Here is a 24,834-nt window from a genome sequence, read left to right on the forward strand (position 1 = left end):
CCCTACCTGGCAGCTAGGCAAAGTCCCCAAAAAGCAAACACAGGGGAGTGAGGTGGTGTCCTTAAATAAAAGCAGGATGGCCACGCTGCGCGTCGAGCCGAATGCTTCGCATAGCTGTGCTGTCAGCAAATACAGCGAGCCAGAGGGCAGGCAACCAGTCGCTAGCACGGCTTCTTTCTGAGCTCTTATTTGCCTTCCCATTTGTTATCTTGGACATAAAGAGGTCTGTAAGCCAGGGATTTGGGCAGTTAACCTCAAATAAACCCTAAAAGACCTACTTCACTGAAGTGTAACAGCGTCTGTTGAATTTAATGGAGCTGGGCTAGCTCTCACCGAGGGTGATTTGGCCTCTGAAAGCTTGCTGTTTCCTGGAAGCTAATGGCATTTGTTGGTCATCTCTTTTGCTTTGCGTGCAACTTTGATTACTGCCTTTGTCTGCTGGCTTTATGCACGTCTCCTCCGCAAAGTGCGCGTGTACATGTGTGCAAGAGGAGCCGGCAGCGGAGGGATGGACCACTGTCAAGGCAGGCGTTTGCTTCGGCTGTGAAGTCGCCTTTATAAGCTCAGACAGACAGCAAATATTTGATGAGGAGCAAGAGAATCAGGTATGCTGCTTGACAAAATGGATAGCCCCGAAAGCGGTGCTGTGACTCACCAGCAGATCATTTCATAGCCTCACCCGGCCCTGTGGCTTCAAAACGCTATTTAGGATCAAAGCATCTTCCAAACAGTCGGGGTTGTTTCCTTAAACAAAACCAAATCATGCTTTATAAGGTCAGCGAGCTCCCAAAGAGCCAGTTGGTGGACTGCAGCTGCAGATGGAGCGCTGTGGCATGAAGTGAAACTGCTCGGAGAGGCTGTCAGCAGCTGGCGCTGACGGGGAGAGCCGGGCGTGGGAGCCCATTTCTATTTCTCTTTTCTCCTTTCTACAGGTTGGTGATTCACTGATGGGTGAAGGAAACTCACAGCCACCCGAAGTCCCACTCTCAGCTCTCGGCACGTAGAGTAGCACAAATCATTTCCAGCTCAACTCGACTTCTCGAGGTTTCAGGCTGGAAAATAACCCCCACCATGGGTCGCTGGGAGACAGGAATTGTATTTAAGCACGGGCTTTGGCCAAGCGAAAAGTTATCCAAATGTGGCTGTTCTTTTGCTCTGTGTAATGACTAGCAATTGAGAGATCATTGAAATAAAATACAAATCCAGCAATTTGGAGGCCCTGGAAGATAAAAAGCCTGACTGCATCTGTCTCGCCTCCTAAAAGCACCAAGCTGTTCACTGTTTGATACAGCATCCAGACGTGGGGCTTCTGATGTGAGCTGAGAGCAGCAAATCAGAGGAATTAAAGCATCCCCCACTCTGAGGGACAGCCTCTGGACAAAGACCAAAGTGGCCCCAGCTCCTATGGGAAAAGCTTGTCCAAGGACAGGCGGGAGCAGAGCGAATTAAATCTCTTTTGAAGCCTTATTTTTAATATAGGCAGATCCAAGCCACAAGCTGGGAATTCAGGAGGCCATGTGCCATTCCCTGGTGGTCCCTGATGTCTGGCAGGATTTGTTTCTGAAGTGCTTCACCTTCCCAAATGCTGATGTCTCTCCTGCTGACTTCAGTACACCAAGCCTGACCACCTCCCTAGGACCTCGGTGCAATCTCACGTAGCTCAGCTAAAGGAGATCATGCGATCATTAAGGTTGGAAAAGACCATCAAGATCGTAGATGTACACATGCAGGGGCTGGCGAGGGGCACGGCCAGACCCTCTCCAACACATACCCTCTATTCTCAGCCTCTGCCAGCTTTCTGCCAGCCCCAGGTGAAGGAAGAGGCACAGCTGTCTGTGCTCTTGGGGGACCTCTGAGCTCAGACAGAGCACATGAGGCGGAGAGGTTTCTCCATCCCTCCCTGCTGAGCAGGGCAGGATGTTTATGTACTGCTCACCAGAAGGTACCCGCAGCCTGAAAGTCTCTTACTCAGTTCTGCCCGGTAATTGGGATGTCTCCCTGGCGTGCCCAGTATCAGTGGATCCAGCTGAAGCCTGATGTTCCTAAACAAACCCTGCCTTTAAAGCCCGGCTTGCAACATCCTCCCAGAGGTTTCTTGCTTGACGTCATCCTGCTCAGAGCTCCTTTCAAACAGTCCCTTGTTAGCCCGGCACAGGGCGCATCGCTGGACGCCTGTTCCTGCTCCATCAGCGCTCGGGAGCCAAATAGCAAAGGGATTTATGAGACGTGGTGACCAGAGCCCGGAGGAAAACATTGGGTAATTGGAGAAGTGGCCTCCAGGAGCCAGCCAGGCTGTTTATCTCGTCCTCCGCCTCCCCAGGGGAGGCAGCTGCACCGTGTCACCTCCGTTGCCCGAAGCCCTGCCCAGCCTCATTCATAAAATCCCACAAAAGCCTTGTATTTGAGAAAGGAGCCCTGCCCAGCCCGGGCTGCAGCTCGGAGCAGGCAACCTGGCTTATCAGCATGGGTCTGTGCTGGTGGAAAGCACAGCGAGCTCCTTCATTCCTGCGGGCAAGGTCTGCCAACAGGGAGGCAAACACCAGCCCCAAATGCATCAGGCCATAAATGCAGGAGGCAAACATCATCTCAAGGAAGAAAGGAGCACGGAAATGGTGCTGGGGAGCAGCAGAGCCCTGATCCAAGCCCGGGAGATAGAGAGGAGGCAGTGATTTTCTGGCATGTGTTTTATTTCAGGGCTGGGGGTCATCCCTGCCCTGCTGGAGGAGCCCCTGGGTGGTGTAAATCAGCCTGCCCGGCCATGCTGGCTCGCCGTTCGTGTGGGAAGCGTGGCTGCCACCTGTCTGCCTCGCTAACCGGGTCAGCCGCTACAGGCAGCCACCTTTTTATGGCCGCGGCGTCTGGCTTTCCAACATAATTCTTCCTTTCCCCCGTCCCAGACTCTCTGTTGAGTCTGGCCTCTCGCTCTCTGTAATTGAAATATAAGCATTGCTGTGCATCAGACAGGCACGGGCTTTCTTTCTGTGTTTTTTTTCCCCCCTTTTTTTTTTCCTAATTTCTTTCATGGTGACCCACGGGAGCACGGCTGTAACTTTAAATACCTTCCAGCACCACCAGCTGAAATGAGGTTGGGGAACGCGGAGAATTAAAACATGTTTCAGAGGAGCACGCAGGAGGAATACAAATAGGAAGAGAGAAACTGAAACCAGCATTTTGTAGGGTCTTTTGCACAGAATAATACCAACTCAGGAGGGGATGGTGCCTGTAAGGGCAGGAGGAGACAGCTGTGCTATCTCCTTCCCCAAGTCTTACGTGGAGAGATCGACATGCTCCAGGGTGGGCAAACGTAGGCTCCCGGGTGTCTTTCAGCTCTTCCATCACACTATGTTGTCTAAGTGCTCCCCTCCACCTGGCAAGGACTTCTCCTCTCCTTTCAGAGCAGACACGTGGTCCTACAGAAGAGTAAAGCCAAATAAAAGCCTGGACTGAAATGGCAGAAACTGGTTGCGCCCCCTGATGTTCTCCAACCGCAAGCAGAAAACATCGCATCTGTCTTTTCCTGGGTGGGAAACCATTGAAAAAAGCTACAAGGAGAGCTGTAAATTCAGTCAAACTGAAAAGCTGCTAACTAGGGATGTACGTGTTTGCTGCCCTCCCCTTGCTGGCTGAAGACTCATACCCCAGAGCCGGAGCAGATGCCCTTTGCTCCTCGCTGTCGTGCATCACGTTTCCACCCAGGAAACGGGTCAGCAGCTCCCGCTGCCCTTTCCCGGGCTGAAATCAGCTCTGTGTCTTCAAAGAACACAAATCATTCCCAGGTAGCTGGGGGTGGAAGAAACCATACAGATGTCGTGCTCAGGGCCGTGTCCCGAGACACCTGGAGCCGGCGGGGCTGCGGTGATTTATGTGAGCCTCCAGCATGGCACGGACCCCTCCTCTTGTGCTCGGTCAGAAGGCTGATCCCACCAAAGCCACTGAGAGGGAAGGAGCCCGATGGGATGGCATCCTGAAAACCTGACTACTCAAGGGTTTGGGTTTTTCTGCGTCCCATTTCTGCTCCCAGAGATTTGGAAGTGCAGGAGCATCTCGAGGATGCTGCCTGCCGTGAGTGATGGTGCTCGCTTTGCCCCAGGGATGCAGCCCAGGTGTGCTGCACTGACGTCCCACTAAACTACCATCCCTGGTGGCTCGGAAAGGAATCCAAGCGAAAAACAGCGTTGGGCATGCAGCTAGCAAGAAGATAAACTGCTTCAGTCAGGTGTGCGTACAGCTCTGCCGCAGATAGCCGTGCTGACCTCCTCTTTACCCACGGTTTGCTGTTCCCTGCATGTAACCCCACGTTTCCGTGGAAGATTGTAGGACAAATGGATGTGCTATGGCCTTGTGCGTGTTAGGAGGTGATTACCCTGCAGGGTAATTCTGATCCTTGTAGCTGCAGCTGGGCAAAGGGAAGCCCACTGTTAAACAGTTCACGACATCAGGATTGCAACATCCCTCTCCGAGCAAGCCTATTTCCACTTTTGCTCCCTCCTTCAAGGCTTCCTTTACCCAATGCCAGCTCACCAAGTGTAGCCAGACCTTAATGCGACAGAAATGGGGAAAAAATTGCAAATAACATTTCCAAAAAGAGGCTGCAAGCACAGGAATGCAGAGTGGGGTGGTGGTGGACCACTTTTCTCTTCTGGATAACCCTTATTCAGCGCTGAGAAATGTGTTTATTTGTACTTCGAGGCCGCTCAGCCCTCCCAGACTTGAGCCTTGAGTTCTCCCTGCTGAAGTCAGTGCTCTATTTGCATGAAACCTTACACAAGGAAAGAATTTTGTTATCTCTAGCAAGTCTTTCTGCTTGCTGCGGCGGGTGGGAGTCAGTCCCGGGCCGCCGGTTGTGCCGGCACCGCAGATTTTGCGGTGAAGCTGTAGGCTTGCCTACTGTCAGCTCGCATGGTTTCATGGTTACATCTTGCTTGAAATATTGGAAAATCCTGGTAATTGCTGACGTCAGGTGCTCCTGGTCCCCGTCAGCCCCCTGCCACCCTGTTGACTCCTAAAACCTGCAGGTTTGCAGCAATAAAAACTAGGAAATGGGGAGGTGCGAGGGGTTAGGCTCAAAGGCAGAAAATGTGTCGTGGTGAACGTAACACGAAATAGGTGTAATAAAATGTCAGGAAAGGATTTGAAAATAGGTGATGGGTTGAAAAACAGGCCTCGGTTTTTATAACTGGTAATGTAAACTGTCAGTGCTAAGGAAAATTAAGGCTGGGGTTGGAGGGGAGAGCTGCCCTGAGCCTGCAGATGCTCCACAGGAGGAGCGTGAAGCACACGTTACTGTTGGACTTCTTGGGAGCTTAAATAGCACATAATGTAAAGAGGAATTAACATTACCAAGCAGTATTTGTGGTTTCAGGAGCAGAAACTGCACCAAGGCTTCCTGCTCGTCTGCTGTCTGTCTAGCAGGGTTTGTGCTGGCTCAGGAACAGGAGGGCTGGATGTGCGCAGCTGGTCCTAGAGCCGTGCAATCTCTTGCAATCAGGCTTTTTAGTGCCCCTGCTGCATGAGGAGTGAGTAATAGCGAGAGGATGCTGCTGTATTTCATTTCTGAAGTGTGTCCAGGCTGGATCGAGCTTCCTGGAGACCTGGTGGCCGCAGTGGAGGGGCCACAGGGCTTGATTTCCCCTGGTTTGCAACAGCACAGGAAGGTTGGCATACCCGTTTCATCAGAGATGTCCTGCCAGGGACCGGGCTGCACGTTCACCAAGCACCTGGCATGTTCATCAGGAAGCTGTAATTAAGCCCCCAGCACGGGAACGGTGGTGCACAGGTCCAGCACAACTCTTCACATAGTTGAGCAAGAGGCAGGTTTAATATTGGGTGGGCTTCCTAAGCTGGTCACTGCTCCCGGTGTGTTCGCACATCCCCTGGGGAAGCTCCATCCCTTCTGGAGAGCAGAACCAGAGCGTGAGCCAGTTTGGTGCTTTGCACCTCCTGTAATTCCCCTCTTTTGTCGCAGGCTGCAGAGAACCGACCCCGAACGCATGGTTACCCAAACTCGGGTAATTTCGGGGATGCATCTTGTCCAACGAGGTGGGAAGGAAAAGTGAAACAATTTTCCATGCAGTTGGGCAAGCTATGGCCAAATCACCCTGTAAAACTGCGCCTGATTAGTTCAGGGCCAGTCGCTGTACGTTAACTGTGCGATGGAGGCAAGGGGCTGCATCTGTGTTCAATCGGGACAGATAAACTGCAGGCAAGCCAAATTCCTCGGCATGCCTGCACACATCCTGTGCAGGGCTGCAGTCTCTCTGGGTGATCTCGCTTCAACGTGGCCTCAGAGATTAAAAGGTGCCCTTCCCTCATGTTTTGAAGCAAGTTTCACTCGAGAAGTAATCCGGGTATTACTGGCTGCCATGCGGCACACTTTGCTAGGGAGCTCACACCAAAGATTTAAGTATTGGATGGGGGGGATTTTAAACTAAACTTACTGATCATCTGCCTGGAAAATAAGAGTTTTCAGAGCTGAAACTGCTTGCAGGAGGAATAGGTATTCCCCTGAATTAAAAGAAAATGTTCAAAAGGCACTGCTGTGATCTAAATTCGAAGTTCTATTTTCTGGGTAGAAACAATGCTTTATCCGGCTTACACTAAAAAGCTGGAGAGCATTAAAAAAAATGTCAAAACTGAATCAAAGCATCTTGAAACTATTATAGCGGAGTGTTTTGAATAATAGGCTTGTGAACGGTTGTGAGATACAAAGTTTTGCTGGAAGACAGACGAAGAAATATCAGACTCTTGACAATTCCCTCAGTGAAGCAACACCACTTTGCCATCGGCCCCAGTAGGTCTGAACGCCCTCCCCATCCGGCACCGGGATAACCCGATGGGCAGACAGAGATGGGGCAGCTCTGGGAATGGAAACCAAATTTCCAAACCCCATCAGCAAATAATGCTGTTCCTTTCCCTTCCTTCCCTTTCATGTTTTCCATACAAACTGTTCACACCATCTTCAAAAGGGAGAGATTATTTCAGAGGGGGGTGTTGGCCAAGATGACCTCCTCTGTCCCGAATTTCCCCCGTGATCCCTACGCTACAAGAAATGTGTGGGCTTTATTTCCTTCCATCAGGCAGGCACAGGTCCTCTCGCTGCTTGTGGAAATCTCTTCAGGAGCCATCCTTGTTATTTTTGAGACTTTGATGCCGAAGAGGACTGGATGGGCAGTTGGCAGAAGTTTTGTTTTTGACTTCAGAAGCGTCTGGGCTTGCCCTGGTGTTTGTGTCTCTGCAGTCTGACTCAAGCCCTGCCGAAGCCAAGGGGAAGCGTCCCAGTAGCTTTGCAGATATAAAGTTGCCACTCTCAGAGGGATAAACTTGTGGTAGCACATCGTCTCATCAGTGTTTCTTCTTTCTGATCTGCCAGTGAACTTCTACCGAGCAGACTTTATTTTAACAACGGTTATCCAGGCGTACACAAACACATTTCATCCCGCCGATGCTCCTCAGATGACGCACCCTGCAGCACCATCAGAACCCATTTTGGCACCGACGCTGTACCCATTGCACACAACCTTCTCCACCTGCCAAATTCCCTTCCCTTTCCTTGGGCAGCGGCTGGGCTGTGCCTATTTGCCTCTGTTTGCTGCTCTGCTATGGCTCTTGCTAGTTTGGCTGCCTAAATCTCTTTATTTTTTTAATGCTGCTGGGATCCCACCTTGCCAAGGGTGCCCACAGCCTCGATGGTGTCTTCCTTTCCTAACCCAAATATGACAAAATAGTCAATGGAATCTATTACTTTGAGAAAATAACTGTTGTTATTGAAGGATAAGGATAAAGTTTACGGGGGGAGGTAGGACTTTGCATGAGATCAGCAGATAGTAAAACCAGACAAGCTTTTGGCCATGCAGGTCTTTGCGCAGGGCACTCAGCAGAGGCCAGTGAGCAGATTTCTCCACGGCCTCCTTGTGCAAGGGCAGCTCCCTCCGCAAGGTTTGCAATTTGTAAGCCAAGGAAATGCTTTCAGTAAGCCATAACTTGCATAACAAGGACTCCCCGAGCGAAAAAAAAAATGGTTGTTTGTCTTCAAAGAAATACTTTTGGAGAGCTATTTTGTGGTAAGTCACTCAGCATTACTGATCCTCATTAGATTAGAAAAGTACAGGCTTTCCCTCCAGGAAAAGTATGTAAGTGTTGGAATTTCTAACGTTAGAAATGATTGAAACTGAGGGGTTTGAAATGGTAATTTTTCCTATGGCTGAAATTTAGTAGACGACAGTTTCTTTCCCATGTCCATTCTCATTACTTATCAGAAGTGCGGGCGTGATTTACATCCCTCGCAAGCAGGGTGGAAAGGCTGACTCCTGCCTCCCACCTCCTCCGCCTGCTGCTGCTCAGCCTTTCCCAAACACCTGCACTGCCACCTTCTGCCTGTGCTAAGCTCACAGCTCAGTTTTTCTTCTTATCCTGCCCGATTCATGATGTGTGTCCTAGTCAAATGTGCAATACAAAGAAGAAACCACGTGTGCACTGTCACGTTGGTCTGTAAATTGAATTTGTTTCTAGCTGGTCTCTATTTCGGCTGCTGGTTGCCTTGTACATAATTCCTGGCTTTGATTGAGAGGATGGGAGCCCTGCAGTGCTGCTCGTTGTGACCCACAAAACCAAAATACTTTGCTCAGCCACTGGCCGACCATTAGCCACAGGCGTTTGTTTGCCCAGGTTTGCTCGACAGCCTGAGCGATGCCAGCAGGGGCTGAAATAAGCAAAGGGAGGCTGGGGAAGGGAAGCTTTGGCTGTGGGTCATTATAGGTCTGGGTCTCTTCCTTGAGTTCAGAGAAGCTGCCCTGATTCATACCCGATGGTATCTGTTCCAGGTTGTTGTATGAACTGGGCTGGTCGTGTCTGTGACCCCTATGGCCTAGGAAGAGGACACGCAGGTGACACCTGTCTGTGGCTTATAGACAGATGGAAAATGTCTTCTTTTTTTTTTTTTTTTTTTTGTTTTTTTCCTTTCCAGTTGAAATATCAGTTAACGTCACTTCCAGGCAGAAGCAGAGACCCTGTCGCCAGCCCTGGGAACCTCCGAAGGAGGTGGGCTCCCACCAGCTCCTGGAAACGGCCAGAGCAACTATCGAACATCCAACCCCCAGCTTTTCTCAGAAAGCCAGTACTCCCAGGCTTGAGAGACTTCGTGCACCCAAGAAAAGGTTGGGAAATTTTTCCCCGCACCGTACAGATGGTTTCCCACGGCACGGCTAGGGGAACAGTGGCATCTGGTGTTCGCTCCGCTGTCCTACAGCCACTGCTTCCCGGCTGGGTGCTTGCAGGTTTCACCGGGTGCAGGCAGGATTTGGGTCACTGCTGGCACCCGAGACCTGTCGAAAACATCTGCTCAGGGGAGCTGGGGGGTGTACGGGAGGCTGAAACCCAGCTGAACGGCAGCTAGGGGGTGGAGGGATGTCCCCTGTGTCTGCACGGCTTTCAGGATCTGAGTGTCTCCTCAATTTAGTCTCATGTTTTCAAACACCCCAAATGCAAACACTGCCCAGGAGCCTCTCTCCTGCCAGTGTCAGTGACTTTAATTCACCGAAAGCTTGCAAAGAGTTTAGTTTGGAGATTTTTGTGTGTGCTTCTTTCCCCATCTTTGTTCTTGCCTTTATACAGGAAGGTCCCACCATATCTGCTGCACAGGTACGAGCAGCTTTTCCTCTCTTAAAGCCTAAAGATATTTTTTAAATAGGACAGAGCCATGTTAATAGGAACTGAGGAATATCTGAATGTTGTGATGGAAATAGCAGAGCGAGTGCATGCTGTACCTGTGTTCCAGGTGGTGCATCCTCTACTGCCCATCTCTGGGGCACAGCCAAAGCCCTGCTGCAAGACAAACTGAGCCAGGCTTCCTTCTCCTGCCAGCACAGCAAGGAAGCCCAAATCCAGGCAAACCAGAAGGAAAAGGTGCGTTTCTCCCTGGTAATTTCTATGCAAATTAGAAAAGGCAAATTACTCTCTTCATTTTGGTAACTGAAATCCAGTTTGTCAGTCTGCACATGCACGAAAGACAGGGTGTTTCCTGCAAAGATGGACAGAATGACCAGCCTGAGCTTGGACCTCTGGGGAAACAATTACTGCTGGCTTTCATGTTTCAAGTTGTCGAATTTCTTACATTCACCATCCTTACACTTAACCAAAGGCTATTCTGCAATATTTGCACTATCCTCTTGGCCAGGTTTAGGCAGAAGAGCTGGGATTGACACGAGGTGACCAGTACCTAACTTGGTGCATGAGTCCCTCAGCCTGGTTAATTTCCCCTACATCACAGAAGGCAGCACAAGGCTGAGGAGCACCTCAGGTGGCTTTACATAACACATAGAGGTACAAAATGATAATATCCCACGGGCTGGCTTTTGCATGATGGTGTGTACCTTGGCATGGGTTTACTCGGGCCGCCGGCTCTCCCTGTTCTGCAACAGTTTGTTCAGACCAAACCCTTCAGCGCAAGAGTTGCCATGCACTTTGTTTATTTTCTATAAAAACATGGGAGGCTTTCCAAAGTGCAGCTCAACTTTTGCTAAAAAAATAAAAAATAATAAAAAAAAATCAGCGGGAACTGGGCACTGAGCTCCAGATCCCATTGAAATTCATTTCAGTCCCCATCATCTTCTACGGAGGCTTTGGGTCTTAGGCTGGAAAATGACCTTTCTCTTGCAAGTCAACAGGTAAGTTGTATAAGTGTGTAAAGAACAGGTTGCAGAAGCCCACGCTCTACAAATACCTCAGCCCTTTTGCTATCAGCAGGCGAGATAAATGTTGTTTCCTGAATAGGGTCAGAGAGAGAGCAAGAAACCTCGGTTTTGTAGCATGTTTTGTTTATTAAATTCAGTTCTCATTGATGTCCAGAGCTGAGAAAAATGTTTCCCAGGAAGACTGACAAGCAGAAACGTTTCATAAATATATATATATATTTCAAACTCTGTAGGTATAAACAAATAAAAGCTCTATATTGCTGTTTTGGGAGGTCCTAAGCAACCAGCATTTTCAACTGGTCCGTTAGCAGCAAACGTGATAACCAGTAATGAACTTCCACTTGTTTTTAAGTGGTGAAATCCAGTGTTTTAAAATTATTGCTCATTATCAGACACACACGCACACACAAAGATATGAAGGGTGTCCATTTAACATCTTCATGAAGAGCAGTGACCATATCCATGGACAGCACGTGCAATTTTGTGGTGCTGTTCCTATTGCAATTAAGACCCGAACTTTCAGAAATGAATGAAGACGTTGGTGTGACCAGTCTGAGGGTGTTACAGGAGAACATCTGTCAGCAGGTCCCACCATGGAGCCTCCCTAAAATCTACCTTTGTTTACAGTATCGGGCTGAGCATCCCTCGAGAGAAACGCCTCCGAACTGCTCACTGCTGGGGTCCCAGCACCCAACTGAACGAGGCTCCAGCCGTGAGCTCCTCTCCTGCAGCAGCTGGGACCAGCCCGGCACGGACGAGGATGAGGAGCAGCACACAAAGCAATGTCCCAAAGCTGTAGACAACCGAGGTATTTTCCCTTCCTCGCTGGTTCTCCTGGATGGGAGGGCTGAGGGAGGTGGCTGATAGCATGAAGGGAGCAACGTGGCTCTCCTCACCGGAGACGTCCCACCTTTTCCAGCTACTGGGAGCAGCAATTCCCCCCGTGCCTACCAGCTGGTGGGCCGCCACCAGGACAACGCTGCAGCAGCTCCTGCTCCCTTCTCCTGGAGCACCTTGGGGTCCACCAGCCCTTTTCCCATACCCTCCCCATGGAGCACCCCTGGCTCTCAGCTCTGCTCCGGGCAGTCCCACTTGCTTCTCAGCAGGGAACAAGGAAGGGCACTACTTGTGCTACAAGCCCTCGGCAGGGGAACCTGGTCCCAGGGGAGGGAATCCCGCTGTAGCACCAGCGAGGCGTGCTCCTCAGGGCATCCCGGCGGAGACCTGCTTTTCATCCACCCTTTCCACGCCGGCTCTCTTTGGGTACACCACGCTGGCCATCTTGAAGAACTCATCCGCAGCATCCAGAGCTATGAGCCGGTCCTGCCAAAGCAACAGGGTTTTACAATCAGCATGGGCTGCCTGGTCGGGGTCCCCCCTCTGTGGCTCTCAGGTTAAGCCAGGATTGAGGTCTAATCTTCTCCCACCTCATTAACAGGCTACGAGAGCACCCAACTGCACAGCACCTTTGGGAGCTAGTTGATGATGCTGCAAGTCACGTCTCCAAGGAGCTACAGGTGCAACATCTGATGGAGATGCTCCAGATGCTACCAGGTACTTGAATTTCCTTCCACCCACCTGCTCCCCTGTGCTTGAGCTCACTTGGAGGTCACCTACCTGCTCCCCTGTGCATGAGCCCATTTGCAGAGCTGGGGGTTTCAGGGAGGGAGGCACGCTCGGAGCTACTCACCACCACAAAGAGGTAGCGCTCGGAGAGCTGCCAGCTGGTCGGGAAGATGTTTGTCTCTTCGGACAGCTTTAGCAGGATGTCCCGGGCTTTGCCCATGTTCTGAGAGTCGCTGATGATGCTGAGTTTGGTCACGGACAGGAGGGAGTCTGCTTCCTTCTGGAAACCTGGGGAGGAGATGTTAGAGAAAGGAGACAAATGTACGGAGAGCAGGGGCCATCCCTGAGCACTAAATGCTCTTGCCAAGTTCCTCATTCCCCCTCCACCCTGGGCTGCTGCTTTCCCTACATACTAAAACAAACCAGATTTTTCCACAGCAAGCTCCATGGCTGCACTTGGGGCAGGCATGAGCTTGCTGCCTGGGGAATAAATATCATTAAGAAAATTCAGAGCAAGTAGCTAGTTTTCCAGAGGAGGGCCACGATCGCCCCACCCAAACCCTGGGTGTTGATTCAGCTCCTGCATGCTCCTGATGTAAGTGGTGCAAGAGCTTTCGGGGCTGGTGGGGCACCCCAGTGATTACAGCAGTATGTTGCTGGCAAGCTGTAAGTGAAAGCGATAAAAAACCTCTGGCAGTAATGAATGCACGTGAGATCGTTCCCGTAGCAGTCAGCATCTCTTATAGGAAAGGTACCCAGGGAAGGAAAAGGGAGGAGGATGAATCAGGGCAGTGATCACGTAATTGCTACCACTAACTCAGCTCCAGGGAGCTGGTGGCAATGCATCTTATCTGAAAATGTTTACAGGAAAAAGAGTGATGGTCTTATGATTAAAACACAGGTGTAGCTAGCGAGAGATAGCAGGTTTCACTTCTGCTTTCACATCTCGCTCTGCTACGGCAAAAGATCCCAGGCCTTGAGCTTCCTACCCTTTGCAAACCAACTCTGGAGCCACTGCAGATGTGAGGGAGATGTGGCTGCTTGGGAGGGCCTTTGTCGATGACCGGGGCAGATTCAGGACCTGGGAGAGTCTTTCTCAACACGCAGGGATAGATGTAAGGACCAAGTGCTCTCTCCCACATGTGGTCTGCACAGGCTGTGGAGCACCCGGGCACAGACAAGTGCTGATACCTGGTTGTAAGTTCTCGGTGCTCCTCCCATCCAGATGCCAGGAGTGGCCTCGATCCCCATCTCTTTTCCTCCCAGTGACAATGTTGGGCAATTTTTTTTTGGTGCAAGAACATTTCAGATTCACTTTGGAGCAAAGAGAGTGGGTGGTTTCGCTCCGATCAGTGGCATGAGCCAAGGAGGAAAACTAGAGGTATCTGTGATCAAATCTGGAAGGAATATTCAGTTCTCCCTGCTTATCTTGTTTATAAAACACAGGGGGAGCTCCCAGCTATTCCTGCTAACTTGCAGAAGGAAACTAGACATGGATGACTGCGCATTGCTGGGCTTGAGGGGCTCTCCTGGACCCCCGCCTTCTGCTGGCCGTGGTCCCTGGGCTTTCCTGTCATGGGACCTCTCACTCAGCACCACAGTAATGACATCATTTTGTCCTTCAGCTTACCTAAATCCTCCAAAATGTGTTTCCACCTGCTTCTCACTTCTTTCCGGGTTTGCCGTAAGGTATAGATATCATAGTTGAGCTTCTGCCATTCCTGCAAAGCAAAGAGATAACATAGTCAGGCATTTGCACACGGTGGGGCTCTGCTGCTTTTCTAGGAATTTCAGCTTCTAGAAATGGAGCCAGAGCTAAACCAGTGACGCTGGCAGCGAGGGATCACTGTGAAGGTCAATGGCCAGGCCTCTGGTGCCTCTGGGAGAAGTTATGCTGAGCAAGGAAGAATATTTTAGCTCGGCTTTTGGCACAGCATCTCTGTATCTCCTTAGCGCAGGCTGAGCAGGCTTCCAGTTCCTTTGAGCTGGGATCACAGAATTTAGCCTGGGTGTTGCTGGTGGCCGAGGTGGGCTCCTTGGTGGGACGGGGAGAGCATGAACCTGCCGCTGTGCTCGGTGCTGGACATGATGGTGCTGTCCTGCATGGGGAACAACACGAACCAGAGCCCTTTTTTACCCCAAACCCTGACACCCCAGCTAGTACCAAAACCTCAGGCTGTGAAAACGCCTTAATTGACCCTTGCAGCTTGAGAAAGCATGAGCACATATCAATAATTACCTTCTACAGCCTATTGCAACACCTTATTCGCATACCCTTGTGGTTAAACTGGCACGGCACATTTCTAATAGCTGATGACAGCCTGTAGAAAACTTAAAGTTGCTGCTGTGCATGGTCATGGACACGGTGTCTTCTCCAAAGGGCTCAGCCCCCTGTTTGGCTTCCACCTGGAGCAGGCAGGTCTTCAAAAGCAGTTGGGAACAATAAAAATAGATGATGTAAATACGCACGCTGGGAAGGATGCATTGACAGCAGCGTCCATGCGGCGGGTTGGAGCATCGCTCAGATCATTTCCTCGTGCTAACAACCTTAATTAATCACACTGCTGAGCAGCAGACAACACAGGCGGACTCCTGCAGAATAAACAGGTGCTCACCTGTGCCACCCCCCTGGGATTTTCCTCCCTGGGTTCAGGGCGGTGATGAATATCTACGAAGGCAGACTACGTTTCAGGAACCCCACTGCTTTTCCAGCAGCTGCTGCCTTAACTGAGTTTCCTTGATTTGGTAAAGAGATGGAGATTTCGAGATGGAGATTTCTTGCAGATTTCTTACTTTTTTTTTTTCCTACTGCTTTTTTCCCAAGCTGGCCAATATGTCATGGCTGCCGAGAATTAAATGCCTGCCACGTAAAGGTGCAGCTTTACAGTGTGCACACGAGGGCACCTGGCTGCCAGAAAAAGGAAGCCAAGAGCTGCTCCAGCCCCTGGTGTAGGAAGGGAGGAGGCAGGAGAAGGAGGGGGTCAGGCTGCCGAGCTGATGGCTGGGAGAGAGCCGTGACGCTCTCTGGATTCAGGGCAGCGAGGTTTCCCCCGTCTATTTTTGTTCTGAGGGAATCTAGGTTATGGCTTCCTTGCACATCCTGCTTCCTGAGCTGCTCTACGGAGTGAACCCAGTCCCAGAGGACCTCGAACACTGCCCTGCAGAATTTGGGGAGGGTGCAACAGAGAGGCTTTGGTACCAGAGATGGTGCTTATGAGCATCGCCTGTCTCTGCCGTTTGTCACCTCTGGCTGCCCTCCAGACAGCACGAAGGCTTGAAAAGCAGGGATTATCTGGGTGAGGTTGGGCAATGCCCTGCTCTCCACCAGCCTCAGAAACCACCGACCTCTCCCTTCAGCACAGCCGTCCTAACTGCAGCAGGGGGCTGCCCACTGCGCTGCTTTAACGAAGAAATTACAGGAGCTTTCTACCCCCAAAATTAATCTAAAAAAGCCTCTCCCTTTAACTACACAGCAGAGGAAGAGCAAATGCTGTCTGGCCCCTTGTCTCCGTGCAGGAAGAAGCAACATCAGAGCCAAGAGCAGGCGGGTGTTCCCCATGTGCATCCCTGAGTCACCAGGAGGTGACCTGCGGCGGGGCCGGGCGGCATCACGAGGCTGAGGATGCTCCAAACCCGAGGGCAGGGAGCTGGGGCTCGTGCCAAACCCTGTGCTCCCTTGGCCCTTGCTGCTGCTGTGGGGTGTTATTTCCTCCCGTCCTCAGCAGGGCGAGCAACTTGGAGCTGGGCTTGAATAGGAAAACATGGCTTGGAGGATGCTCCGTGACTCTGGAACAAATGTGCCAAGGGCAGGCAGGCGCCGACGGACTTTTCATCCCCGCTCAGATGGAAATTTCCTAATTAGCAGGGAGTTTTCTTCACGTTGCCAAAGCAACCCCCTACCGAGGCCATTTCCCTTATTCCCTTGAAAGCAATTTATACCACTGTTTGCCATTTTTTTTAAAGAAATGGGGTTGAAACACAGTTATTAGTGAAAAACTGCAAAACCCCGGGCCAGGGAGGTAGCACCCTGCATCCAGGGGTGCTCCTGCTCTCACCCAGCATGAAGAAGCTGAACAAATACAAACACAGGTACGTTCGTACACTGAGCCATCCTCCCACATCTCAGCTTGTCCGTTATCAGTGGAGTCCCATAAACACAGTCCCATAAAACACTTCCCTCCGTGCTAGCAGGCTGCCTGCTGGAACAGTGCCTTGCCCCATTTCTGCACAGCATCCTAAATCACACCGCGTTTTCCTAGAGGTTCTCATTTCACCTCCAGATTCAAGCTTTTATTTCATACCACAACAGGTTTGACACCGCCGCAGGAAAAAAAAAAAAAAAAAAGGAATTTTCCATATTCAAAACATTGACCCAAGCTTTGATGAGCTTCGCTGAGAGCTCTGATCTCGCCCGGGGCGGCGCAGCGCCTGCCCCTGGGAGCTCGCTGCCCTGGTTGGGCGAGGAGCAGCGCCGCTGGCCTTATGCAAGCCGAGGGCACGAGGAATTTGCACCGGAGCTGCCAAGTTTTACGAAGGGAAGGGGCAGGGAGGAGAAACACCGGATGCGTCCGAAGTCTCTGCTGCTGTGTGAGCACAGGAAATCACCGCCTTGTGCTGCACCTCAAATGTTGCTCTGTTGTGATTAGACATGGGGAGGCGGTGCTCACCCCTCGCCAGCTTCCTCCACTTACACAGGGGCTGCAGCTGCTCTTTCAGAAAAAACGGCCTGTCTTGATGTAAAGACTTGCCAAAAAAATGCTTGTGTAGGCAAACAATGTCAACAGGCTCCTCCGAGGATGCTTACAGGCCACCCTTGGGCACCACGCGGAGTTACCAGGCGGTTTCCACCAACCAAACCCCGCAGGCTTGCTCAGGGAACAGCACAAAGGAGGAAAACATATTTTTTTCTCGTCTGTTCATTGATGCCCAGAAGCTCAGACTCCTGGCATCGCCACAAAAAAGGTACAGCTTGGTATGCCTTGGTATTCATCAGTCTGCTGGTGATGGGGCGCCCAGGCTTTCCCCTGCCATTGCATCCTGACCCCCCGCTTCTGTCCTAGCTCACAGCATTTGTCTCTTCGTGCGCAGTGATTTTAAAACAGAAAATGCAACAGGAAGCAGACATGGGGTAGATTGAGGAAAATACGATACGGGTTTGAATGCCGCGGCGGTGTCACGTAGCCACATGGAGAGAGCTGCCCTTTGTGGTCCTGCCAGCCCCCCGTGCTAGGAAATCACGGCGATAAAGGTGGGAAGGAAGCACGCAGTAAGCGCACCGCATGCTGAAGTTAAATCCAGGGGCAGAGATCCAGGGGTCAGTTCTCCTTTCGGTCCTATTTTAACCGAGATTGAGCAAATGGAGGGATGGTTTCGTGACGCTTGTGCTCAGCACGAAGCAGCAGCCCTGGCCCGTCCCCTGCCCCGCAGCATCTGCATGCTCCCTGGGAACCAGCTGCCAGCAGCAGCTCCCAAAGCAGCTTATGGCTTTCGCAGGCCAGCACTGTTTTGCAATTAGACTTTTCTCTCTTTCATTAGGAGGAGAGGGCGACGCAATCTGGCCTAGTTTTGATCAGTGCTCGCTGGAGAGTAAGGAGAGATTTCAGCACCCGGGGCCGGCCGGAGGAATGTTGGGTTCCCAGGCCAAATTCCTCCCTGTCCTGGCACCAGGAAAGGGCTGCAACTGAGGACTACAACAGCTTGTATATCCTCGAGTCTTCTTTTTAAGCAAATTACAGGACCTGGATGGGAGGCATGAGACTAAAGCTAAGCAATGTGTGTGTCTCAGCCCTGCGTGCCTCAGTTTTCCTTGCTGCAGAGCACATACACGGGGCACGGCCCCACGCTGCAGCTCATGCAAACCTTCAGAGTTTCTCCAACCACGCTGCACTGCAGCAAGCTTCCAGGTCAGCCTGATGTCGTGCTCCTCAGGGTTTTTTATTAATCGTGCTGCAAACAAAATGGTGCAGTTGTTTCGGCACAAGCAGCAGCAGAAGCACTTGCTCACTTGCCCCCGACTTACACTCACATCTGCAACCCCAGCGAGGCTGACATACAGCACTCCTTCGCCCAGGGAGCCATCATTTAGCACTTAGGATACCGTTTTATAGCTAATAATAGTTCTTTATGACTCCTGCCTTATAATGGGCCTTAAAAGGCTGAAATCAGGCACTATCATGTGCTCTCCTTTGCTTTGGACCCTGAAGTCCACCCCGCTCTGCACCCAGCCCCCAAACGGAGCTGTCCTCGTTTCCTTCAACCCAATTAAGCTGGGTGAAGGTCCCCATCTTCTCCAGGACAAGCAATTGTAAGGTGGAGAAGATAAAGTGGGGAAAGAAAAGGGTATTTTGATATTTAAAACATTTTTCTCAATCTCAGTCATACCTTCTAGTGAAAGGTTTTGGTTTAAGGGGACTGTCTCGCAGCGGGGAGGAGTTATGGTCTTGCGGTCTCTTGGATGAAATGGGATCGTGCTGAAATTAAACGGGAAGCCTCCAGGCTTTTCTGAAAACATTTTGGAGTCTGAAAAGCAATCAGAGAGGGGGAAAGGCATCTGTATTTGCTACAGCATGGTCCTAATCAGGCCGCTGAAATCTCCTTTGCACAGAAGTGCTTTGGGGAAGGAAATGAGGGCTTCAAAGCAGTGTTTATGTAACAGAAATGATTTTTCCCTTCTGTGACGTGCCAGTTCTCCACTTCTTGGTAATTGTCCTATAACCCATTGGAGAAGTGTCTAAGGCAACATCTCACTGGAGCAGCAGCTCAGCCCAAGGCACTGACGATGCCATGTGAACCTGGGATGTGGCCACCGCAGGCAGAGCTACCACCATCCCATCCCAGAAACCCCAAAACAACGTATCAGACAAAACCCGTCCTGGTGAGCTAGGAAATAAAGCCGGTGACCCCAGTGCTCCGTGAAGCCCAAGGCAGGTTGCCCGCCCTCACCTCGGAGTCCTTGTCCAGCTGGCTCCTGCCCACGATCATGTTGTACAGCACCCGGTCGTCGTCCGCCTCCGTGTGGGTCATGTCGTGCGGGGTGCTCCACAGGTTCTGCTCCTCGTCCCGCGCCAGCGTGGCTCCGAAGGAGGCATACGGGTTGTTGTTGCTGCAGAGAGGGGATGAGAGGCTGTGTCAACCACCCGAGCATCACCTTGGCCTTCCCAAAAAATCCCTTCTGTGAGCTTCAATCTCTTTTTGAGCTTGAATCCCTTTTCACGGTGTCCACACCGGCACACCTGGTGAAAATGAAGACCCTAGGAGCACATCTCCCCATGGCCCCCCTGTGCAATCCCCCCCAGCCTCTCCGAGCTCAACTTCTTCTCAAGCTCAGGCTTCTCCCACCCATCTCCTCCTCACAGGCACGGCTGTTGGGCAGTGTTTTATTCTGGACAAGACACATGGTTCTTCTGTTGGAGCTGGGACTGGGGAAGAGGTGGTTCAGGGTGATCTCATCCACGTGCCTGATCTGAATACCCGATCCCATCCTAATTCCTGGTGGGAGGGAGCGAGAGATGGAGCCAGACCCTTCTCGGTGCTGCCCCATGGTAGGATGAAAACTGAAATGCAGGAAATTCTGTTTTAATGTTAAGTAAAAACTGGCATGGGTTGCCCAGAGAGGTTGTGGAGTCTCCACCCATGGAGATGCTCAAAACCCAGCTGGACACGGACCTGGGCAACCTGTTGGAGGTGACCCTGCTCAAGCAGGGGCTGCACGGGATGGTGACCTCCTCAGCCTGCTGAGAAAATCCTGGATTTATTCAATCAATGGTCAGCAAAGCAGAGCATCACCTTCTGGGGAGGCTGTCCCCACTAAGGTGAGGAGCTTTTCTACGCGCTGTGCTTGTTGCTAGTGGTAGTGCATGTTTTTTTATAGGGTTGTTTAATTCCATGGGGACAACTTTTTCTAGAAACCCATCCAGTCAAACCTCAGATAGCACTGTGGGTGCTTTACCTGTGACGTCAGGGCGTTACAAAGGGTGCTAAGAGGAGCTCCAGCACATGGATAAGACAGCAAAACTCACATCAGCATTCCTGCAGGAAGCTTAATTAGACTCAGCAAACCAAAAACCTGAGCAACAGGTAATAAGGGGAAAGATAATCTCTTACAATCTCCCATTGAAGCCAAGCAAACGAAGGTAAGGGTGAGGGTGTGGATGGCATAACTCAGCCCTGCCAACACGGGCTTGCCCAAAGTGTCTTCACACCCGGCCAGCCCCAAACAAATGCTGTGGATGGATCAGGGGATGTCGTGGGGACACCAGAGCAAGCATCCAGCCATGCCAGGAGGGTTTCTGTGATTTTTCCAAGCCTCCCTGCAGGGCACACAGCATCCCAACCCACGGGGCATCACTCGCAAGCCTTCATCGCCATCCTCCTGCCTTCAGCGGGCTTCCTCCTACTCACCGAGCCACCTGCAGCCATGGCTTACCATGGAAACACTATTTGGCAATAACGCTAACACGCCTCAGCTTTTACAAGCCGCTCTCTCACAGCTTGCAGGGCGCTTCCCAAAGCGTCTTCATTTCCCAACGCTGCCCAGGAGGCAGCAGAGCCAAGCAAACACAGCGAGCAGCAGCGGGAAGCATGGGCACAGAGCAAGCGTCCCCTGAGCACACCGTACTGCCAAACATCACCAAAACTGAAGGAATGAGGGAAAAACAAGCATGTGAAGGGCAGCCTGCAAGGCCAGCTGCAGCAGCCTCCATGGGACCGGAGGGGACTCAGACTGCTTTGCCTTTTGGTCTTTATCCAGAAGCGGTGAGCATTAATGCTTTGTTCACAGGTTTCCTTCCCATCACTGCTTCCTTCTCTGAATATCGGATTTATGGCTTGGGAAGATTAAGGTGAAAAGTCACAGAGTCAACACTTAGGGGGCTATCCCAGGGCTCTCAGCTCCCGAAGAGTAAAGGGCTGAAATCCCCACCAAGTCACTCCCTTTAAACAGCGCTGCAACAAAATAAACAGCACCGTGCTCCCGCGAGATCCCCGCTTCGAAATATAAAACCCCAAAGCCTCCCATCCAGGGACAAGCCAGTGATTAGGCTATTAGGTTAATTAACGCAGCCACACTTGCGCAGTAGCAGGTGCCTTTCAAACGCCCAGCATTTGTACAGCCTTTCCTGCTTACAGCCAGCAATAAGTGGACGGGTGTACGAAGGCATGTTGCTAAAGAAAGGTGCACGGCCACGCTCGCACCTCTCCGCACGTGCACCGAGCTCGCATTAGGTTAATACGAATTTCCTGGGCTGCAGGCCCCACGCTGGGGATTATCCGGTTCTTATTGAGGTAACCGCTTTAGCAGCACGGAATCAGGGCGCCTCCATCCCCGCTGGCAGCTCCCGTGGCTCCCCGCTCCCTAAATAGGTCACCCCACGTCCGGGGAGCCCCCCCACGCCCGCGGCGCTGCGGGAGGATGGAGAGGTGCCGCGCACGGAGCCACCTGCGGGGTGCAAACCCCAATTCTGCGTGGGCACGGGTCTGTCCTCTTCCCAACCTCAGAGCCGGACAGCAAAGAAAGGAAATCTCCCCAGAAAGCAGCGTGCACGCTGCTCAACGCCACGGCGCGTGCCGCAGGGGCTGTGCCGCCCTCGCCCTCCCCAGCATCCCCAGCCCGTGGGGTTTTGTAGGGGTGTGGGGAGCCCAGGTGGGACCCCCTCATTCCTCCTCGCCCCATGGAGACCCCAAGCCCGAGGCTCGGCCCCGCGGTCTCCCCAGGGGGAGATGCAGCTGCCGCTTCTCTCCCGAAAACTTGTTCCATTTGTCTGAGAGCCGAGCGCACGCAGCGGCATCACGCCACGGGGGGCGAGACCCTGCACACAACCCCCCCCCCGGAGCCTCCAGCGGGGCAAAAAGCAGCCGAAAGGGTGACAGAGGTGGGAGAAGGCGAAGAGGGGCTGGGCTCGGAGCATCCCCCTGGCCCCGGGGGCGCGGGGATGGGGATGGGGAAGGGGGGCACTCACCTGAGCAGCGGCTCCTTCTCGGGGGCCGCCGCCTCCCCTCCGCAGCAGCCGCAGCAGCCGCCCAGCGAGCGCAGCCAAGCCCCCAGCCCCATGGGCTCCTCCAGGGAGCCGCGCTGGGCTCTGCTCGCCCGGGCTCTGCCCGCCCCCGGCCCCTCGGCGCCTCCCCAAGCCCTTCCCCGGCTTTGGATCCGCTCCTCCCGCAGCTTTCCCACGGCCTCAGCCGCTGGGAGCCATCGCGCTCGTCCGCCGGAGCCTGGCGCGGCCCAAACGCGGGCAGGGAGGCGAAACGAAGGCTGTGCGCGCTCCTCTTCCTCTCCCTCTTCTTCATTCCAGGCCTCGCCGATCCACGGTCGTCCCCTTCCGGTGAATTATGGCCACTTGGATGCTCGGCAGCCCCGGGGAGCGAAGCTCCGTGCCTGCACAACGCGGCCGGGACGTGTCGGCAGCGCCCAACGCCCAAAAGGAGCACGCTCGACTTGGGGAGCGGAGAGCATCCGCAGCCACCCCGAAGGTTATTTCCCACCCAGGACCGGGCGCTGTGCCTGACAGACCCACGTTTGGGGCAGAAGGGGGATTCGCTGGGTCCAGGTTTTGGTGCGTGGCCCACTGCGAGCCCGCTTGGGCTCAACCCGTCACTTCTCCAGGCTCTTGGCCAGCACCAGCACGCCCGTGGCACGTCCTCGAAGCTCGAGGCGGGTTCACGAGCTTCTCCACGAGCTTCTCCACGAGCTTCTCCACGAGCTTCTGGAGGTGCTTCTGCATCATTCCTCGGAGAAACTGCTGGTGCTCTTGCTCCATGGGCACTCTTCGCTTGGCACAGAGGGCTGAAATTCAGGATGACAGTGCCACGAAGGTGCCGTGGCACATCCACATCTGCCTGAGGCCACGGGAGGTTAATTAATTAATTCATTTCAATTTGCAAATTAAGCTCTTGGTGCTACTTTTATAAGGAAATAGTGGCACGAGGTGAAGAAGGGGAGGCAAGAGGAGCTTTGGGTGCCTGTGTGGGGAGCTTGGCATGCTCCCTGGCCCAGCCACAGATCCTCATGTGACTTGTTCATTTCATTAATCATTCCCCCAGCCAGTCTTCCCATCTTCCTTAATTAAAGGGTGAGATTGTGGGAGAAGGACTTGTTCCGTGCTGCCTCCAGAAGGTCCCAGCGCTGGGCTTTTCTGCTCAGCCAGGGCTTTCAGCTCCTCTGTGTGTAAAGCGTTCACAGGGCAGGATTTCCACGGGATGAGCTGACTGGCCAGGCAGGATTTCAAAGCCGAGGGCTCTTCCACAGGTTTCCTCGTAGCCTGCAGCTTGCCCTTGCTTCTTTTCAACCTCTCATGTGCTTGAGCACAAGGACAGCCAGAAGACGTGCCAGCCACTATGAAAACGCTCCAGCAATCGGCCGTGGTAGTTACTTGCACACACGTGAACGCACGTTCCTGCTTCACCTTCCCCAAAATAGTCCTGGTGGTAGAGATTTCCATCGCATCTCATACACTTATCATACGCTCATCATACACTTACACACATTTACACCATATATTTTAAATCAGCCCGGCCAGAAATCCAAAAGGCTCAGAGCTGAAGTGCTTAAAATATGGTCAAGAAGGAAATCAGGGAGAAATTCATGTTCTGCTTAGAAAATATGTGTAATTAATTAGAAAGCATTTATGAGTCTTGTAACAAGTGCTTTGTAGCTGCAGGAAAAGGAGGTGGTAAAGAGTTTTTGTAGCGAAATTCGGGGAGATTTTTATTTTTTTTTCTTCCAGAGAGGTACTGCTGGGACAGCATAAACACCATTACAGAGTGAGGCCTGCCAGAGAATGGAATTTGTGTTCTGGGTAGAAAGCCAGCATCTCAAGGAGCAGCACTTCCACGCCAGAAAATACAGCGGCTTTTGGTCCCTTAACAGTAGCGTGGGCTCAAAATTTCTGCTTATTATCGGAGACTCACAAGCAAATTACAAATTGAAGGAACCTACTTGGGGTGCATCCAAGCTCTGCTGGCCCCAGGTGTGTGCAATAAGTGTTACTCGAGCGGTTGCCTCTGCAAATGGTAAAATCCTGCCTGGAGCCAGGTGAGGGGCTTTGCTCCTGATGCTGGCAGCAGGGTTATGAAGGCGCTGGTGGTGCTTTTTCCCTTTCTGCTGGGTGGCAGGAGGGTGTTTCAGCACAGCCAGGCTGTGTAATAGGGGCTGGGGTTCCTGCAGGGCTTGGTTCCAGCTTGCGGTGTCTGCTGGGCTTCACATCTGCTTCCTGAGGGGCGCAGGGCTCCCGAGCACCCCCCATTTTGTGTGCTTTTTGGGACTTTGCTGAATTACCACGGTGACCGTGCAGAGGAGAGGGCCCAGGCCGCTGCCTGCCCCAGGGGATGGGCTCCAGCAGCAGCGTTAAATTTTGGGGGGCCCCCACACCGATGCATGTCCATAGGGGTGAGCGCGCAGAGCCAGCGTTGTGGCTGGTACAGCTCCACGGCTGCTCTAGAGGGAGCAATTCGCCTTGTAACCCGCAAAACGCTGCGTTCAAAGGAGGAAAAAGAACAACAACAACTTAAACCTCCGCTGCCTGCAGCTCCAACCCTTCAACCTCCGCTGCCTGCAGCTCCAAAAAACCCTGCGTGCTGCCTGCGA

At 52.3% G+C, this 24,834-nt stretch overlaps 1 protein-coding gene and 2 long non-coding RNA genes across 4 annotated transcripts in view; 2 read left to right on the plus strand and 1 right to left on the minus strand.

The window, feature by feature from the left end:
- LOC308198003 overlaps positions 1–16,630 on the plus strand; it is a 120,157-nt gene extending 103,527 nt beyond the window's left edge. The window contains exons 17-22 of the long non-coding RNA XR_013953524.1: positions 933–8,060; positions 8,963–9,152; positions 9,773–9,900; positions 11,316–11,496; positions 12,127–12,242; positions 15,728–16,630. This is a non-coding gene — a long non-coding RNA (uncharacterized lncRNA). The remainder of the gene's footprint in view (positions 1–932; positions 8,061–8,962; positions 9,153–9,772; positions 9,901–11,315; positions 11,497–12,126; positions 12,243–15,727) is intronic.
- On the minus strand, positions 10,795–22,549 carry MREG (melanoregulin). 2 transcript variants are annotated; one of them, XM_080599452.1, is made up of 6 exons: positions 22,211–22,549; positions 19,712–19,807; positions 19,197–19,356; positions 13,885–13,975; positions 12,379–12,542; positions 10,795–12,011 (listed from the first exon to the last, which is right to left on the minus strand). In XM_080599452.1, exons 1-6 carry the CDS (start codon positions 22,300–22,302, stop codon positions 11,892–11,894), a joined length of 723 nt encoding a protein of 240 aa, XP_080455578.1. In that variant the 5' UTR covers positions 22,303–22,549; the 3' UTR covers positions 10,795–11,891. The 2 variants fall into 2 exon arrangements, with proteins under 2 accessions (XP_080455578.1, XP_080455579.1); XM_080599453.1 differs by lacking the exon at positions 19,712–19,807.
- LOC308198004 lies at positions 19,814–23,828 on the plus strand. The gene is made up of 2 exons (XR_013953525.1): positions 19,814–22,123; positions 22,544–23,828. It is a non-coding gene; the product is annotated as an uncharacterized lncRNA (long non-coding RNA).
- Positions 23,829–24,834: the final 1,006 nt, after the last annotated feature.

The sequence above is a fragment of the Anser brachyrhynchus genome (genome assembly GCF_964034855.1).
Source record: "Anser brachyrhynchus genome assembly, chromosome: 7".
In the NCBI taxonomy this organism is placed as follows: domain Eukaryota; kingdom Metazoa; phylum Chordata; class Aves; order Anseriformes; family Anatidae; genus Anser; species Anser brachyrhynchus.

Coding starts and splice junctions, on each gene's coding strand:
- MREG (XM_080599452.1), bottom strand. CDS start 22,302: ATGGGGCTGGGGGCTTGGCTGCGCTCGCTGGGCGGCTGCTGCGGCTGC. Junction 19,808..22,210: donor GAGAAGGAGCCGCTGCTCAG/GTGAGTGCCCCC, acceptor CCTGCATTTCAG/TTTTCATCCTACCATGGGGC. Junction 13,976..19,196: donor AGCTGGACAAGGACTCCGAG/GTGAGGGCGGGC, acceptor TTTGCTTTGCAG/GAATGGCAGAAGCTCAACTA.